This window comes from Psittacula echo (assembly GCF_963264785.1).
Source record: "Psittacula echo genome assembly, chromosome: 11".
Classification (NCBI taxonomy): Eukaryota; Metazoa; Chordata; class Aves; order Psittaciformes; family Psittacidae; genus Psittacula; species Psittacula echo.
In genome coordinates this window covers 13,782,762-13,800,572 of record NC_137746.1, presented here as the reverse complement: position 1 = coordinate 13,800,572, position 17,811 = coordinate 13,782,762, and the positions used below count along the sequence as shown (strand labels likewise).

The 17,811-nt window shown below is 49.1% G+C and overlaps 2 protein-coding genes across 2 annotated transcripts in view; one reads left to right on the top strand and one right to left on the bottom strand.

Annotated features, from left to right (window-relative positions):
- PSD2 (pleckstrin and Sec7 domain containing 2) overlaps window positions 1–5,419 on the top strand; it is a gene marked incomplete at both ends in the record, with an annotated part of 32,906 nt that extends 27,487 nt beyond the window's left edge. Inside the window, 4 exons of the mRNA XM_080626927.1 lie at window positions 1,298–1,455; window positions 2,533–2,677; window positions 3,586–3,729; window positions 5,213–5,419. Coding sequence (XP_080483053.1) covers window positions 1,298–1,455; window positions 2,533–2,677; window positions 3,586–3,729; window positions 5,213–5,419 — 654 coding nt within the window. The remainder of the gene's footprint in view (window positions 1–1,297; window positions 1,456–2,532; window positions 2,678–3,585; window positions 3,730–5,212) is intronic.
- A 5,569-nt stretch (window positions 5,420–10,988) lies between these two features.
- Window positions 10,989–17,811, bottom strand: part of NRG2 (neuregulin 2) — a gene marked incomplete at its 5' end in the record, with an annotated part of 152,742 nt that continues 145,919 nt past the window's right edge. Inside the window, 4 exons of the mRNA XM_080627164.1 lie at window positions 10,989–12,174; window positions 13,163–13,387; window positions 15,766–15,893; window positions 17,382–17,505. Coding sequence (XP_080483290.1) covers window positions 11,517–12,174; window positions 13,163–13,387; window positions 15,766–15,893; window positions 17,382–17,505 — 1,135 coding nt within the window. The 3' untranslated portion in view covers window positions 10,989–11,516. The remainder of the gene's footprint in view (window positions 12,175–13,162; window positions 13,388–15,765; window positions 15,894–17,381; window positions 17,506–17,811) is intronic.

Genomic DNA, 17,811 nt, shown 5'->3' with positions numbered 1-17,811 from the left:
CCAGATTTATTCAGATCCAAAGAGCTTCAGCCTTGTAAAAACATCCAGAATTGGAAATCTCTTTACAAGACATGAGGCCTGAGCAGCAACTATTTCTCTCCAAGTGGGGTAGCATATTAGGTAGTCATAGGGCAAAGCATTTGTTTTTTATTGTTAAAAAGTTAATAGCCCTTTCTTCTGGCTCCTGAAATCCCCACTGTGGAAAGGTCATCTCTACTGCCATGCAGTGCAGCCCTTCTGGATGTCACCCTGAACGCAGGGTGCCTATAGCAGCCACCCCTTCCTCTGCAGGAAATCCAGGGCTTTTCTTTGGGGTTCACCCTTATGAAGGCAGTTGCATGAGGCAGGAGTCCATACCAGACATCTCTGTGCTCTGGGTCCCATGACATTTCTTTGCACGTGGGCAAGTATCATGTGCCAGTGAACGTAGTATGGCAACCACACCAATCATCTGGGATGATTGCTTCTAAAAAGGAAGGAAGGAAAGGCTTCAGAAACTTATTTCTCATCAGAAGCAAGGATCTGGGTGAACCACATCCATGGGCTAGGGAGTGCTGGTTCATGGTGCTCTGAAAAGCAGCAGAGAGGAGACCTTTCTGGCCAGAGAACAGCCTTACTGACCAGGGCTGGCCATCAGGAGACTGTAGCACGACTTTTCCCTGGATTTGTACCAGCAGGACACAGGGAAAAAAACATCTTTTCACAGATCTGCAGAACAGACCAAGGCCTAGCTTGAAAGCTAAGGAAGGGCTGGGACACATCGGGCAGAGCCATCGCTGTGCTGACAGCCAAGGACAGTCAAGGGAAGCAAAACATAAGTGCAAATTAGTCTTGTAGGTTTGCACTGTAATCAGCAGGGCAAGCCAGCCTCATCCCCCGACCGGCACTGAGGTGCACTGGCTTCAGACCTGCCTGAGACGATGCAGAACCCAAAGCCAGATGCTCTACCACACAGCTGCAGCACCGGGGCAGGTCGCTGATACGGGCTCTGCACTGTGGGAAGCTCTGCAGAAACCTTCCCCCAAAGCCTCAGGCGTGTGCCGTGTTAGAGAGAACTATTGATAATTACATTTAAAAGTTTCATCTCCTTCTTCACATCTTCCCAGTGAACTTAATGACAGAAGAATTTGCCAGATGTTAATTATTATCATTATCAGCTCCTCGCAGTTACGGTACAAAGCAGTGCTTTTCCTGCTCTTGGCACTCTGTGATTATAACACACAGAGAAAGGCAAGTTCATTAAAGTAGCCCACAAATGGTAGTGTTGTCATTATCCAATTAACGTTCCTCTCCGCAGGATGAATACAAACCTGACAAAGACCTCTCTGAAGTGGATCTGAAAAATGCCATCCGTGTGCACCACGCCTTAGCCACCAAAGCCTCTGACTACAGCAAGAAGTCCAATGTGCTCAAGCTGAAGACAGCTGACTGGAGAGTCTTCCTCTTCCAGGCACCGTAAGTACCAGCTCTTCCCACAGAGCCTGGATGGGCAGCCTGACCTCCAGCCACCACCAGACTCCCTCCGACCTGGCCAGATCAACACACACAGTAGGGAACACACCTGTGGGGGGGAAGGTGCTGAGCAGGAGAGATGAAGGTGAGGTCTGTAGGGTTGTGCAAAGGACTTGGTCATAGTTTCTACCTGTTGCTCTTGACAGCTTGTTTGTCAGTCATGGAGGTCCTTTCTCATGTGTTACCAAGCTGTGCTGAGCAGGATGGGCAGGGATGTAAAGGGCCGAGTGAAGGACTCCCCTTACCTAACCTCTATTGTCAGTCTGTGGAAGGGAGAAAATCTATATGGTGCACTGAACTAAGGAGCTGATGATTCCCCTTGTCAGCTTTTGATGGGGAAACTGTCTAAAGCTCGTTAAAGGAATCTCCCCAGCCAGGCTATATCTTTTTCTTCTTTAGTCCATTGCAGAGGAAAGTTGCTCTGCTAGGAAGTGTCAAGTGTAATTGAATTATCTTCTGCCTGATGGGCTTTTTTTGTCTCATACTGAGATAGGTGACATTGCCTGTAAGTTGGGCTGAGGTACTAATGTCAAGCTAAAGCTTGACATCTGGATTTGTGCAGTGAAAGCCCACTGGAGGGCTGGAGCAGTGTCTGAACACATCTGATGAGGGATCCTGGGCAGTGTCCCACAAATGACACAAATGAGGGGTCCACACTGCTCAGTGGGAACTCTGCTATGTGGCTCTAACTCTCCAAAGAGCAGAATATCCTTGGTCATGGACACCACGCTACCTCTCCCCAGCTCCTCAGGAAATGCAATCAGTTGAGGAGGAAGGGAGGCCTCCCAGGGCTTCAAGAAGCCTGCAGCAGCCCTGAAATCATTCGGCCACTGTAGAGGAGCCAATTAGCCAGTGTTTTCCTCTGTTCACAACCCAGGGTGGCACAGGAATGCCTTCAAAGCAAGGCCACCAATGGCACTCCTGAAAGCAGGTGAAGCTTCAGGGCTGTTCTGAGCTGGCTGATCCTGGGTCAGGAACATTTACAAAAACCCCCTCTCTTCTCCCCTCCTCCATAAACAGAAGTAAGGAAGAAATGCTCTCCTGGATCCTGCGAATCAACCTTGTTGCTGCCATTTTCTCTGCCCCAGCCTTCCCAGCTGCAATCTGCTCCATGAAGAAGTTCTGCCGCCCTCTCCTGCCTTCATCCATGACCAAGCTGTGCCAGGTAAGGTGTGAGAGAAGGAGTGATGGAAGGGTGCCCAGAGCTCAGCCAGCCCTTCAGCACACAGCTCAGTCTGTGCCTCTCTGCAGCATCCCCAACTCCTGCCCAATTCAGGTGCTCAGGGCAGGAACAGGGAAGTGGAGTGGGCAATTTGAACAGACCATGACAAATCCTGGTGTCTGGCCAATGCTTCCTATGCAATGGCTATAGAACAGCCCTATGCATACACACATGCCTGTATGGCTGTTGATTCCTGCTTGTTTATTACTCTTTGCCCATCATATCCCAGCACCTTTCTGTTGCTGGAGTTGATGCAGCTGGTGCTGCTCAGGCCAACAGCTGGTTATAGCCCTGGTTTATTTTGGATGGCATCTGCCATGCAAAGAGTAGCTTTTGTTTGCACTGTCCAAGGAAAGCCCAACATGCCTTAGCATCTCCAAAAAGTAGGGACACACTGTCACTGGTCCCCAGAAAAAGGGAGGATAGCCTGAAATGTCAGGGCAGAGGCACTGCTCCTGTTTGATAAACCAGATGTGGCCAGATGCTGCCTCTCTCAGAGCCCAGTCCACTTTTATCTGCAAAAAGAGCAGAATGAGCTGCTCTTGCGACACTGCTGGTTCTGCCTGCCTGCTAAAGGATGTAGAGCATTTCGTGTTTATGATGCTGAAGAAGCCCAGGTTCCAGAGAAATCCACTCTTGGCACTTGCAATACCTGAGGTTTGATCTCACTCAAATACCTGTGTTTCAGCTGCTCCTTATCAGATAAATCTGCAAATGTACTGCACACCTTTGGCTCCAGCACGGTAGCTGAGCTTCTGTCCTTGCAGAAACAGATCCCACATCAATAGGCAGACGGTGCACTTGGGTGTTGCTCTCCTGTGTTTTAATACCTGACACGCTTCTCTCGGCAGGAGGAACAGCTGAGATCTCATGAAAATAAAATGAAGCAGATTGCAGATGAATTAGCAGAGCATAAATTACATCCTGTAGAGAAGAGCCTTAAGTCAAAGGAGGCTGAGGAATACCGACTCAAAGAACATTACCTAATATTCGAGGTAAAGGAACTTTCATCTTTTCTGTGATAAATGATATCTTGACTGATTGAGGAAAACTAAGAACTCTGGAGCGGATGCTGTGAAAGGAGGGAGAAGGATGAGGGCTCACAAGCTGGATGGGTGTCTTGGGGCAGCAGCAAGCCTCACTGTTTTGCACTGAAGCTAAAAAAAGAAATAACATTTTCTACCCTCTGTCATCTCTAACCAGAGGAAAGGGAAACTGATGAGAGAAAGAAAATCTTCCTTTACTGTGCGAAACTTGACATTTCCTCAGGTCCCAAGTAAGAAAGTGGTTCAGTTCTCAGTGTGAATCAGTCTTTTTCAGCAACGTTAATGAAAAGCTCAGGGAATCCCTGGGAGAATTAATCTTGGTTTGCTGCAGTCATTTCTGTAAATAAAGCCAAACCCAGCATTACAGCTGATTGCCCTCCCTTTGAGGATGCATGTAGCTAAGTTGAGACTCTCTGAGATGTTTAAGAAGCATTTAAATGGGTGAGAAATGGGATATTTTGTTCCAGTGAGAGCTGAGCAGAAGGTATGATTCCTGCTACAGAGATATCAGTGGGAAGGGACTTCTGGAAGCCTCTAATCCTACTTCCAGCAGCAGCTTAGATTATTCCCACTATTAGCCCAGGCTGAGCGTTCCACATCCCTCATACCAGGGTTGTACCACTGTTTTGTATAGCACCCAGCCTAACTCTCCAAAGCCAGTTTCTGGCTGCTGGTTCCCTTGTCTTAGTAGCAGTCTTTCAAATAGTTGCTTGTTGCTGTCTCATGTTTTACAGACATCTTGTTTTGGAAGCCTGCAGAGCAGTCTCCATCTGAGCTGCCTTTTCAGTCTGCAAGGAGAAGCTGGCACTTCCAAAGCATAATTCATCTCATCGCTCTTATGAGATGTGCTCTAGAAATGCTTGTTTCTCTGTGCAGACAAAGAACTGGGTATAGACTGCCTCAGAGAGGTTAGGGGAAGGAGGAGTGTTATACAAGTCTATGAAAAGAGGTCCCATCTTGCCTTGGAATAAAGATGAGATGCCTCCCTTTGTGTGTGCTCTATGAAGAGCAATGGGGACACAACTCATCAGTAATAAGTGGATCACTAGATGGGAACAATGGCAAGCAGAAGTATTTGAATCAATTGAGGGGAACTCCTAAATAAGGAAGGAGCAGATCTGTTGATTTCATTTTGGCACCAGTATCTACCTTATACAATCAGAGTGGCAGTCAAGACCCCTAAAAGCAACTGGAGAGGCTTGCATAATCTTCCCCTTTCTCCTCAACCCTTTCAATGATGTGTTGATCCCTCTTTGCAGGCTTTTCATAGACCAGGCATTGTGCTGTGGTTAAACAGTTCTTGTGTGTGAATAACAGGATCCTGATGATATAGGATGGGGTTTCCTACTGCAGCACATGCACTGCATCTGCTTTCCACATATGTCATAGCTTGTCCCTGTTCCCAGGCTTTCTGTACCCTCTTTCCCTGCAGAAGAGCCGCTATGAGACATACATCAACCTGCTGTGCATGAAGATAAAAGTTGGGACAGATGACCTGGAGAGAATTGAAACCAGTTTCTTTAAGGTGGAAGCTGATGACATTGCTTTGCGGAAGACACATTCCAGCCCTTCCTTGAGCCAAGGGCACATGTCCATCAGCTGTAAGGTGGAAAAGGACATTTTAGAGCAGAACACTTAACAAGGAACACGTGCACAGCGGGATGAACCGGCAATGCTTTGCTCCTGGAACAGATTGATGAGCACAATTTTACCTAGGAAATAACGTGAGCAAAACCGTAGACGTGTATGACACGGTGATCGCTCTAGTGAAAGAAATCAAAGAAGCTTTAGTTGACACACTCTGGCAATGCTCCGGCATTTCAGCATCATAGACACACCATCATTTCCAACAGCACCAGTGGCTTTTGTTTCCCTCCTACCACAGCCTGTACAACAAATGGATATGCTGGTTCTCTAAGGGCCAGGTTGCTCTTTTCTCCACCAGCCCCCTCTCTCCTCCTCCTTCTCTCCTTGGAGTCCCCTCCAGTTCATGTCCACAGCGCTTGGCAGTGCAGGAAACTGAGCCGAGATGTTGGTCTGTGGCACCAGCAGCGCTCCCAGAGAAGGGCACAGCGTGGCAGGGAGCAGGTCCCTCCCATGAGAGGAGCACCGGTCAGCAGGGTGACAGCACGGGTGTCATGAGCCACTCACCGACCAAGCGAGAGGTGTCTTCAGCACAGCGTGTGGGCACATCATCTGCTCACGGTAGGAGAGGCCTGAAGTGCCCTCTGTCACCTTATCCTTTTTTTATATATATATATATATATAAATATATATACATATGAATATATATAAATAAATATATATATATATAAGGAAACTTTAATGTGGGTTTTTAACCTCAGTGTGCCAGTGAAGGCTAGCTGCCTGGGAAAGACACAAGAGACCGTGGAGGGTCTGACCAGCCCACCAAAATGTTTTAAGAAATGCAGTAGCCTATGTATCCTTTTTCCTTTTTTTCCCCTCCTTTTTTTACTGGAATGGAAATCCCACCTGGCTTTGCTGTGAAACATCGCTCTCCTGTTCCTGCTCCTTCAGACAGACTGCCCAAGTGGCTGCTTATTTAGCATCCATGGCATCTGCCACTTGGGGCTCGAGGCACAATTGGAGCCGTGCTTTGAATCCAGCCGAACCTTCATGTGCAGGAGTGATTCCACCTGCCTGTCACTGTCGTACTGCCTACATTTGCGATGCACATGCTATACTCTTTTAAGCGGGGAATTGTGTTTCTGTTCCTTTCTGCTGTCTGTGGTCTAATGATTTACTGTTGTGCTAGAAGTGATTTCTCTGCATTTCCACACCACGACTGTCCTCCCACACTTTATTTATTTATTTCACTGTTTGCTTTGGTCCTTTATCTCAGATTGCTTTTCTTTCCCCTAGGTGCATTCACAGTAATCAGGTTCCAGGTTTGAAGGATCTTGTAGCTGCTAATTACAGTCATTTATGGTTTATATTTTGCAGCTTTTTTTTAAACAAACAGAATTTGGACCTTCAATGTTTGAGAGCCTATGGACTACTGTTTTCCATGATGGTTCATGACACTAAAAACCTCTGCCCAGCTTTGTCACCTCTTCTTTTATCTCTGTTTCTTTGTACAGTTTGATAGTTTATTTGAAATGATGCACTAATAATCATGTAAAAAAGAATAACAATAAAGCTGAATCTGTTGATAAAGAGAACTGGTCTGAAGTACAGTTCCACCATGCACTGGATTGGTCCCAGGCTTCACAGCACTGAATGGCTGGGCTGACACAGACCTTCACCAGTGCCACATGGCAATCAGGTTCCTATGGACAGACAATGCTGGAAAATCAAAATCACAGTGCCTTTCCATGAGTGAGAACCAGCCTGTCCATTCTCCTGGCTGCTGAAAGCACTGACCTGCCTGTGCTCTTGATGGATAGCTCACCCATGGAGCAAGTGTGGACAGATGGGCTGCTTTGGGAACACATTCAGGTAGCTCTTCCCTCCACCTGATGCACCCCACATCTGTCTGTCCACATGCAGCCCAGAAGTTTATGGGAGGAGAAAAATACCAACATCTGTGTTGGTGGTTGGAGATGTCCTTGGAACTGTTCCCAGAGAAGCCCGTGACTAAACTGAGTGTCATGGCTGTTTCTCTGAGGCATCGTTTGCTTTGCTGTGTCAGGTACTGTACCAGCATCCCTTTCACAGAAGACCTCCAAGATGCTGCTACTCACACGAAGCATCTGGTGCCAGACTCACACTGTGAAAACCTGGGGGAAGGGCAAATCCTCACCAAAATCCCAGGTAATATGTTTGTACCTCAGCCTGTCCTTTCTGACCCCCCCCCAGGCAGTGATATCTCCAGTGTGTTTGAAGAAACCACCAAGGGCAGCTCAGTTCTTCATGCTGAAGGTGCCAGGCTGCCATTCTCAGCTGAGAGTAAGCTGCAGGGAGAAGCAGGATCTTGTGAACCCTCCTGCGGGCACCAGGAGAGGGTCTCAGAGCCATGAGACTCACCAGCTAATGGATGTGGAAAGGGGTGGCAGATGGTGTTAAACAGCCCTTGGCAAGGCAGCTAGGAGGGTTAAACTGGCACTTTTTGGCAGTTTGCCCTGATGTGCAAGTGCTGATCTGGATGCACATGCATGTGGAGATGTGCTGAGCAGCCAAATTGCCTTGTTCGACCAACCTGAAGCCTCAGATTGTGACCAGGAAGAAAATGCTTCCGTTCTCCCTCTTTCCCTCCCTGGAGGTGAGGGATTCAGCCATTCACCAAGAGAGAAGAGCAGCATCTCAGAGGAATTAAGCAGCCACATCTTTTTCTCACTGAGGTACCCAAATGCACTTTCTAACACCTGGCCCCACCTGTGCCAGCCCCTCCAGCAGGCAGTGCTGGCACTTGGACAGCATGCCCTGGCAGTGCTGGTGCAGCCTGACCTTCCTGCCAGGCCTCTTCTCTGAGACACAACCTGACAACAAATACGCTTTACAGGTACATTTTGTAGGCTCTTCAGTCCCAAAGCCAGGATCTGATGCTCCTCTCCTCCTTGCATCACCCCCTCTGTGCCAGCAAAGCAATTCCTTCCCCTCTGAGAAGGGTGGCAAAGGCATCTTACATGTGGAATAGAGCTGGCAGGAGGCTGCCCCCACCTGTGAAAATTGCTGTAAAATGTTTACAGCCAAAACCTAGGAATACACATGGATGGAAATGAGGGGTCTAAAAATAAACCAGTCAGGGAAAAAGGAGAGAGATACAAGCTTCCTTTAGAGGCAATTGGAGAGAAAATTGAAGTAGTGTAAGTCCCTCCAAATATAGAACACCATTATGGAAATCAAGGGGCGTGTTGAACAAGAAATCACTACAAGAAATCACGAGGCTGCCATGGCTCAAAGCTCGCTGTGTCTCAGCAGATGCAAAGCATCACAAACCCCAGTGAGCAGTAAAACATCCTTCTGCATGGGACAGCACTGAGCAAACCCCCAGCTCCTTTTCAAAGGCGTCAGAGAGCAGATCGTGATGGTGATGCCTGGTGTGGATCAGCTGCACTGAGCACTGAGCACACCCCACAGGGCTGCACCCCAGCAGGAGCTGCAGACTTCTTGTAATGCAGATGCTGCTGTGCGAGCCCCATGTAAACTTAGAGAATGGTGTGGGTTGGAAGGAACCTTTAAAGCTCATCTAGTCCAACCCCCCCGTGGGGACATCTTCAGCTAGATCAGGCTGCTCTGAGCCCCATCTAATCTGGCTTTGAATGCTGCCAGGGATGGCGCACCTCTCACCTCTCTAGGCACCCTGTGCCAGTGTTTCTACACCCTTACCGTAAAAAAATATTTCTTCCGCATATATCTAGTCTCAATCTAGTTTAAGACCATTGCCTCATGTCCTATTGCTACAGGCAGTACCAAAAGGTCTGTCCCTGCTTTCTTATAAGCCCCCTTAAAGTACTGAAAGGCCACACTAAGGTCTCCCCAGAGCCTCCTCTTCTCCAGGCTGAACATGCCTGGCTCTCTCAACCTGTCTCCAGAGCAGACACAAGTCAAATGTCCACACCAGGTAGAAAAACACCCACCTCAGTGTCTTTACAGATGTTTATGTGAGGAGAGGCTGAGAAAGCTGGGACTGTTCAGCCTGGAGGAGGCTCGAGGAGGGGCGTGCTATCCCTGTGTACCTGATGGGAGGCAGTGAAGAAGAAGGAGCTGGGCTCTTCTCAGTAGTACCCAGTAACAAGACCAGAGGCAATGGGCACACAATTCAAAACCAGGAAATTCAGCCTGAACACAAGAACACACTTTTTTGCTTTGAGGGTTATCAAGCACTGGCAGAGGTTTCCCAAAGAAGCTGTGGTGTCACCATCACTGGAGATACTCAAAACCTGATGGGGCACAGTCCTGGGCAACTATCTGAGTGAGCTGGTTGAGAAGGTGAGTTAGAGCAGACGACCTCCAGAAGTCCCTTCCAGCCTCAACCAGCCTGTGATGCTGTGTGTGGTACCAGCTCCCCTTTTGCTCCCCAGATTGCCTGAGATTAATGCAGCCCACAGCTTGTTATTTCTTATTTTATTTATAATATAAAAAATGTTCAAGTGTTAAACAGTCGAGAGTTCTGACATTCAGACAATCCAGAGCAAACTTTGACTATCATCTTATGACAAATTAGCAGAGTTTTCTATCTGACCCCATCATGGGTGAGGAATAGAGGGTTTAGTTACTTTATTGCTAAAAGTTAAATGAAATAATACACTGTCAATTGTTGTATTATCTTCTCAGTCACAGCTTCACCATGCATCCAATCTACAGTATCTGAAATGCAAAGGACATGCAGAAGTAAAAATATAAAAAGAAAAAAGTCAGGCTACAATGTAAACAGGTTTGCTGCAGAGAACTGAGGAGAGAGGGGCACTTCCACAGGGGTGCTCTGCTGCCTGGACACGCAGGACTGTCTCTTTGCACCACAGAGCCGATGGCCAGAGCTGCTCCAAGCTTGGAAACACGACGTCCATCACCGATGGCAAGATGTGATGGTAACAACTGTTTTACAACACATGGCACAGAGGAATCCGCTCGCTGGGGCTGCCCCACGTGGGGCCTGTCCGGACAGCACAGGAGTGACAAGCAGAGCTTTGGCTCCTGCCAAACCCCAGGCAGCATGGCCGGCAGACGGCTGGCACAGCGACCAGGGCAAGCCTTGGCCATGCTGCACAATGGGGCCGCCTCTATGTGTCCTCCCAGAACTACCTGAACCATGGTGTGTGGGACACCACAGCCCCGGCAGCCCTATGGCAACACCACGCTGCAGCTACGCTGCTCTGTGAAGGGAATGCTGCAGTTGGCATGGCACTGGTACAGCACCGCAGCTCTGTTGGGACCACCACACCGTGCCATCTGCCTGCCAGGGCAGCGCGCTGGGCTCAACCCTACGTGATGGGGCATTATCTCATCATGTTCATATGGGCATCTGCCTTGTCTGACAAACCTGTGCCAACCCAACTTGAGACCCACAGGTGAAATGGCCAAAGGTTGAGAGCTATCCTGTAAGGGCTGCTGCTGCTGCGACTGCGTTTTCTCTTCCTACCTGTGTGGCAAAAGAAGCATCACTTCTCCATTCCAGTATGGTGCTGTTGGGTTTCCTTTTTCTTCTGATTTAAGCAAAAATACAAGTATCTTACAGGGCAAGACAGATCCCCATTAGACATGATAATGGTAATGCTCCCACTCATGTCCTTGATGTGTGTTTAAACAATACCTTAAAGAATAAGATCATTAATAGCAGGGTATGGGACAAAGTGGCAAGGCTGTTTTCTTCCATCGGAGAAGCGCCCTTGTGACAGGTTGTCTCCCAAACAAAAATCTATGATCTTAAAAAATGCTACTGAAACAGACTCCTCGGCATGAATCCCAGCACTAGCGTACAGCAAAAGGCACCACGATAGTTTTGTTTTTCTATTTTTTAAGTAGTCAAAAATTGGCCCACTTTTTTTTTAACTTTATTGTTTGTTTTCTTTTTTTTTTTTTACTTTTTTTTTTTTTTCTCGGAAGCTGTAAATCAAGACATTACATATAAATAGAGATTCCTTATAAAAAAGTCATTGTCGTTAGCTATTATAAGACAACTTTGCTAAAATGAAAATAAAACATTTTATTTGTTATAATTTTTCCCCCCCTTCTTTTATATAAAATAAAAATATTTATCTTTGTTTTGTCTCATCTCCCCTCCTCGGCCTCCTCCGTGCAGCTCATGTCTGTGGGCGCACAAGTCTGCGAGGTGCCTAGAGAGGATCCGGGTCGGGTTTGGGCGTCGTGTGCGCCAGGCTGCTGCGCCCGCTCTCCCCAGGCGCGCTGTGCCTGCTGCAGGAGTAGTGAGTCCGGCTGTCACCCGGCCGGTGCAGCGGCGGCGACCCTGTGTGCACCACCTCATTGTCCTGAGTGCTTAGGAACGGCGTGCTCTCGGCCACCAGCTCCTCATCAGACTCACTGTAAGAGGCGCTGCTCAAGGAGAAGGAGTCCCGGACGGCTCTGGCTCTGTGAGGGATGTGCCCATTCAGTTTGGATTTTTTCCACCGCCTGTTGCTGCTGGCTGTTTTCTTTGGCTGCTCTAGCGCTGTGACGTACTCCTGCGTTGTCTCGTACTCGTCGTCCTCCGTGATGCGGAAGGGGCTGGAGGGCAGGCTCCCCATGCTGTCGTTTAGGTAGGTCTTCCTTTGGTAGTAGCTGTCGTACCGCTGCGTGTCCTGGAAGGGGAGCTGGTGCCGCCGCAGCAGGGGCTGCTGCTCCTCCACGCGGAAGCTGATGGGGGCCGCCGGCGGCAGGGAGACAGCGTGCGCTGAGTTGGGGGACGTGATCTCGAAGGTGGGCACCTGCGCAGCCATTGAGTAGTGGAAGTCGACAGGCGACAGGCGTGCTGGTGTGGTCAGTGCCGACACGTACCTGAGAGAAGTAACACATCTGTTTAGACACCAAACAACTCCAAAACCTTCAGCTGAGCCTCTCCTCTGCTGAACACCCATGTGGGCTCCAAAGCACATGGTCCTGGAGCTCAGCATCTCCTGCGGAACCAGACAGAGAGACCTTGCACTGCTGTGCTGAGGGAGGATGAGCTGCTGGCTTCAATGGATGCTTGAGCACCATGCACTGTGCATCCCAGGACTGCCTCTCCCAAGAGACTTGGTGTGCAATTCCCACCTGCATTCCTGGAAACCCTGTACCATCTCCCAGCAGACTTCCCTGCTTCTCATCTGCCTCACAGCTGCTTTCTCTTCCCCCTGGAGCTGCAAGGCTTGCATCTGAGGAAGCTGCCCAAAATGCCCTCCCCCTGCTCAGGCCACAGGTGGGGAAAGCGTGGGCATTGCTTCCTCTAGCTTAGCAAAGACCTTGTGTCTCTAAAAGGCATCTACTGCTTTCATCTACTCTAGTGAGAACATCAGGGTGGCAACTCAGGTCTGCTCCAGCCCCTCACCAAACAGCCCTTCCTTCGGCATCACCTCTTTCTAAGGAGCACGTTCCATTTCCTCTCTGTAGTGCCGATGGGGGTGTCTGCTTATTCAGCACTCCTGCTCACCAGGTGATCCAGGACTACACTGAGGATGCGCACCTCTCCCTCATATACCTGAGGGCCAGATCCTGCTTGAGCTGCCAGCCTACCCAGCTGCCCAGGGTGTATTCTCAGCCAGGTTTTCTTCACCAGTTGCTGACTGCACCCCTGTGTTCCAAACCTACATTGTCACCATGTGGGCAGGGTTCAGTGCTTGCTGCACTACCAGAGTGGCATCCTGGGGTAGCCGCTTTCTTTGGTAGGACCAGAGCTGGAGTTTCTCCAGTGCTACCCCAGGACTGTTGGGCAGTCATTTTTGTGTCTGGCACAGAGGGATGGCTCTCCTCTGCTGTGCCAGAGCAGCACCAAGCAGTAGGGTCTGACCTCTCGCTGTGTGGTGAGTCCCGCAGAGAATCCACCGAGTCACGATACTGTGTCATGGGCCTCCGTGAGTCCTCGATGCAGAAGGTGGCCCCACGGCGAGCCCGTGCCTCCACACATGCAGGGCTGTTACATTTACTGGTTCCCACTGAGGACAGCATTATCCCAGACTGGGAATCTGAAGTCAGACTCTCCGTCCGCTCCAAGCTCCAGGTGTGGCTTTCATGTCTGTGGACCAAACCCCAAATGGGCAGTGAGCAAGGAATCCCCCCACAGTGTCTTCTCCAAAGAGCGGCATGCAGGCATAGCTCACACTCCGCTCTGCACTGGCATCCCCTTTCTCTCTCTCACTAGGATACATCTGGCCTGGGATGCCCAACTTCCCAACCCTGCCTTTGAGTTGCTTTTGATATTTCTTGAAGATATGATCAGAGCTTAAAGGCAAATCAGTGCATTCCAGGTATTTATCACACCACCTCCTGACAGCTGGTGATAGGATGGGGCAGCCTCTGGAGGGAGGCCAGGGCAATTCTGCTTTGCTCTTGTGAAGTGTTCCGAGTGTGGAGCAATGCATTGGCTGTGCCAAGGCAAGACTGCAAAGGATCTTCAGATGTGCCATCTGCATTACCAAGTAACAGCCCCTTCAGAAATGCTACCAGAAAGAAGCCAATAAAAAACAAAAACCCCACTCTGCTTCTCCATCAGCAGAGAAAAGCATCCCAAAGGTAGGTCTGGATGTACAGTTTTCACTGGTTTATAAAAGATTTTGGCAGCAAAAGACAAGGTGCTAAACAAAAACTATGATACGGTGGACAGACCTTCCTGAGCACTTGGAGCTCCACCTGCCCTTAGTCCTGGTGCAAAGAAGACATCCCACAAGGGTTCTCTGGGGATGCAAGGGGCCACGTGCACACTGGAGGTCCATCTGCACTACGGCCACAGGCTGACCCTGCTCCATAGCAGAAATATGTTGTCTGTTACAGCAGAAACTCTGAACTCCCAAACTGCATCAGATGGAGCTGTGCCGGCAGAGGATTTGGGGTGGGGGGTTGCAGAGGACAGCAGCCCTCATTAAGACTTCTCAAGAACTTGTTAATTATTGATGGCTCCAGGCACATGCTTGGCTGCAACCACCACATCATTTATAACTTCAAACAGCGTCCTCATTAGAGGCACGCATTGAGTAAACCAGAGCCTGATTATGCCAGTATTTTGCCTCTGGCATGACTTCAAGAAACACCTGCTCGCTGCACTTGACTCAGGAAGATTGGGTGGCAGGTAGCCAGGACCAGAGGCTATGCGAGGTAGGTGCCTCCCCATAGCTGTGATGGGTTAATGCTGCCCTCCAGACACACCTTTGCATCTTCAGGAGGTTCCCAGAGGTGGCCCCAGGGTCCCAGGGCTTTGAAGTGAGCATGGGAAGCCAGCAAGGTGCAGCTCTGCAGGCACAGGGGCCTCTGTGCAACCAGCTCAAGCTTGCACACACCTAGCCAGGGTTGGGCTGCAGCATACGAATTGTAAAAACCCTGGAAAACACACCAGGAATAGGATTTCTGTGGACAAAGGCAGCCATTTCCAGCCCACCAAGTCATTCTTGGCTCCCTCTCTGCTTGCTGAAGGTCTAGCCAAAGGATTCTGCAGAGGAATTCACCTGAAAACCTAAGTTCAATATCTGAAATTGATCTGACACGTTGCACCCTGAGGGTACTTGCTCATCCCTGATGAATGACTGAACCCTGAAGAAACCTGCTGGGAGCTATCTTTGAGATTTAGCTGAAAGGATTCATTGCTTCCTGGAAAACAGAGACAAACACATCAGGCTAAAGAAATAAACAAGCCAGGACACGTTTTGCTTTATAGAAGGTCAATGCAATGTGATCTATACATCACTGACCCCCCTGCACCCCCGCTCACTTGTCAAAGGCAAGCGCTCTCCTAGGGAAACACTGTCACTTACTGGAAGAAGCACAAGAGCTGTGTAAGAGGAAGAACCTGAACATCCAAATTCAAACCAGCACAGGACTTTCTCTAGGGTGATCTCTAGGTTGTGATTCTGATGTAACTTTCTGGACTGTGACAAATTGCACAGGAGTGGGTTTTTTTTCTGGTGAAAAACTGTGGTTCCCAACTCAGACCCTAACTTGGAGAAAATGCCCAAAACATTTCGTGATGTTTTGTGTACTTTGCCTTCCACAAGGCACATACATTCCAAGTTCATCAAGCATGAAACAGCATGTGTGTGCTTAATGAATTATTACAGGTATCAGTGTGGCTGCAAACCCAGCTTGCAAAACCTTTCCTAGATGCAGCCTCCCAAAGCACGAAAGCACAACTTCATTTCCTCCTGGTTCACAGTTATGTCAGTGCTGCAAGCTCCTGCTGGCACCTCGCTGCAGGTTGAGGATCACACCTTTCCACATCTCTCACTAACTAGCTGTGCCAGTGAAGACCAGCAGTGTCACCATGGCCTGCATGCCAGCATAGTGCCAAACAGCAAGTGAAAACAAGAAAGGGAGGTGAAAGAAAAAGCTGCTGGTGGCTTTGAATCTCATAGCATCCTAAGGCAAAGAGGGGGAGAAGGTTCAGGGGAAAACAGTACACATCACCTCTGGCTGGACGTTGGAGTGGCTGTGGAGCAGTGATGAGATGGAGAGCAGGAGTGACTTCCTGAAAAGGTTGTCTCTGTTTCCCTTCGGATCACATGCTCAGTGGCAGAAACATTCTTAGAGATATACTGTAAAACACGAAGAATCGCACAGATCAGCTAGGCTATGCTGCCACAGCCAGATTTGGCTGGCTTAATTATTTATGGTAAGATCAGATGAGGACTGAGTGAACCCAATAGCTTCACACACCATGGAAAGAGACAAGGAGGCTGGAGCTCTGCCCCTGAACTTTGTACAGCGTCATGGGGACTGCAGAAAGGTAAGAAGAGCCAAGGGGCTCCCCAGAGGACAGTGGTACCACATGTAGCTATTGAGCAGAAAAACATCCCTGCTCACAGAGGTTATGCACCTGACAGAGTACTGACAAAAAGACAGCCACATGAGATCAGTGAGACATTCGAGTCCCACAGAAATGCCAGGTGTCAGTCAAATATTTATGCTGAGATATTGCTCCATCCACCAACAAGCACTGCTTTTCACAGGTACACTGAGATCTCTGTGGGAGTCAGCACTTCGGGGGCAGAGGGATGTGGTTCTTAGAAATTCCCTTTCCCTCTTCCTTCATGGCTGGGATTCAACCAAGCTAAATTTTAACATCCAAAGGGTGACCCAGCAAAGCTTGTAACTAAGTCACTGTAGTCATTTGATCATTGAATCACAGAATCGCAGACTGGTTTGGGTTGGAAAGGACCTTAAAGCTCATCCAGTTCCAACCCCTGCCACGGGCAGGGACACCTTCCACTAGAGCAGCTTGCTCCAAGCCCCTGTGTCCAACCTGGCCTTGAACACTGCCAGGGATGGGGCAGCCACAGCTTCTCTGGGCACCCTGTGCCAGTGCCTCAGCACCCTCACAGGGAAGAGCTTCTGCCTAAGAGCTCATCTCAGTCTCCCCTCGGGCAGGTTAAAGCCATTCCCCTTGGCCTGTCCCTACAGGCCCTTGTCCAAAGCCCCTCTCCAGGTTTCCTGTAGCCTCTTTAGGCACTGGAGCTGCTCTCAGGTCTCCCCTTCAGGAGCCTTCTCTTCTCCAGGCTGAACCAGCCCAGCTCTCTCAGCCTGGCTCCAGAGCAGAGCTGCTCCAGCCCTCGCAGCACCTCCATGGCCTCCTCTGGACTCACTCCAACAGCTCCCGGTCCCTCTTGTGCTGCTGCCCCAGAGCTGGATCAGGACTGCAGGGGGGATCTCCCCAGAGAGCAGCAGAGGGGCAGAATCCACTCCCCTCAAGGTGCTGCTCTGGGGGTGCAGCCATGATAGCTCAATAAACAGGCACCATCAGGAACACCTCTCTCAAAAAAACAGGATCACATTTTATTCATCAAAATAAATCTGTTCCAAGTGCCCTATTTTCATCCTGTGCTTCAAAGTAAAATCACTTTTCACTTCAGATATCATTTTTGGAAATGTTTCTATGCAGAATCTCATCTTTTTATTCAAGTTTGTTAGTGTTTCACTCCTCACACACATGCCCACAGGTGTGTAAGCACATACATCCACGTCAAATCCCTGGTAGAAAACAGGAACTCAGTAACATGCAGCGAGATGGAGACAAAAGGTCTTACATCGGCCATTTGGATTTCCTCGGGATCCAAACGTGGATGGCTTGGCCCGTTCGCAAGGCTCCTGTTCTGATGGGCAGCGCACATGTTCTGACGTAAATGATTATGCATTTGTTTTCTTTGTTTCCTTTAAAACAGAAAGGAAAAAATCCATAAGGAAGACTTATGGGGCTCTCTGCCCTAGAGACACCTGGGAGATGCAGATGATAGAGAAGGCAAGTATCAGACATGCTTGTTTTAATGGTGTTTCTGAAAGCTGCAAACAAGAGGAAACAATGCATTCAACACTTGCCACCTTCTGCTGCTTCTGCTATAAAAGATGAACATTTCTTATCCTGGGCAATTTGAGAAGCTGGGTCCAAGGTCTCCTCTTGCAAGACAAGGCTCAGCACAATGTAGTGGAGCCAGGGGTACCATGGTGCTGCGAGCAGAG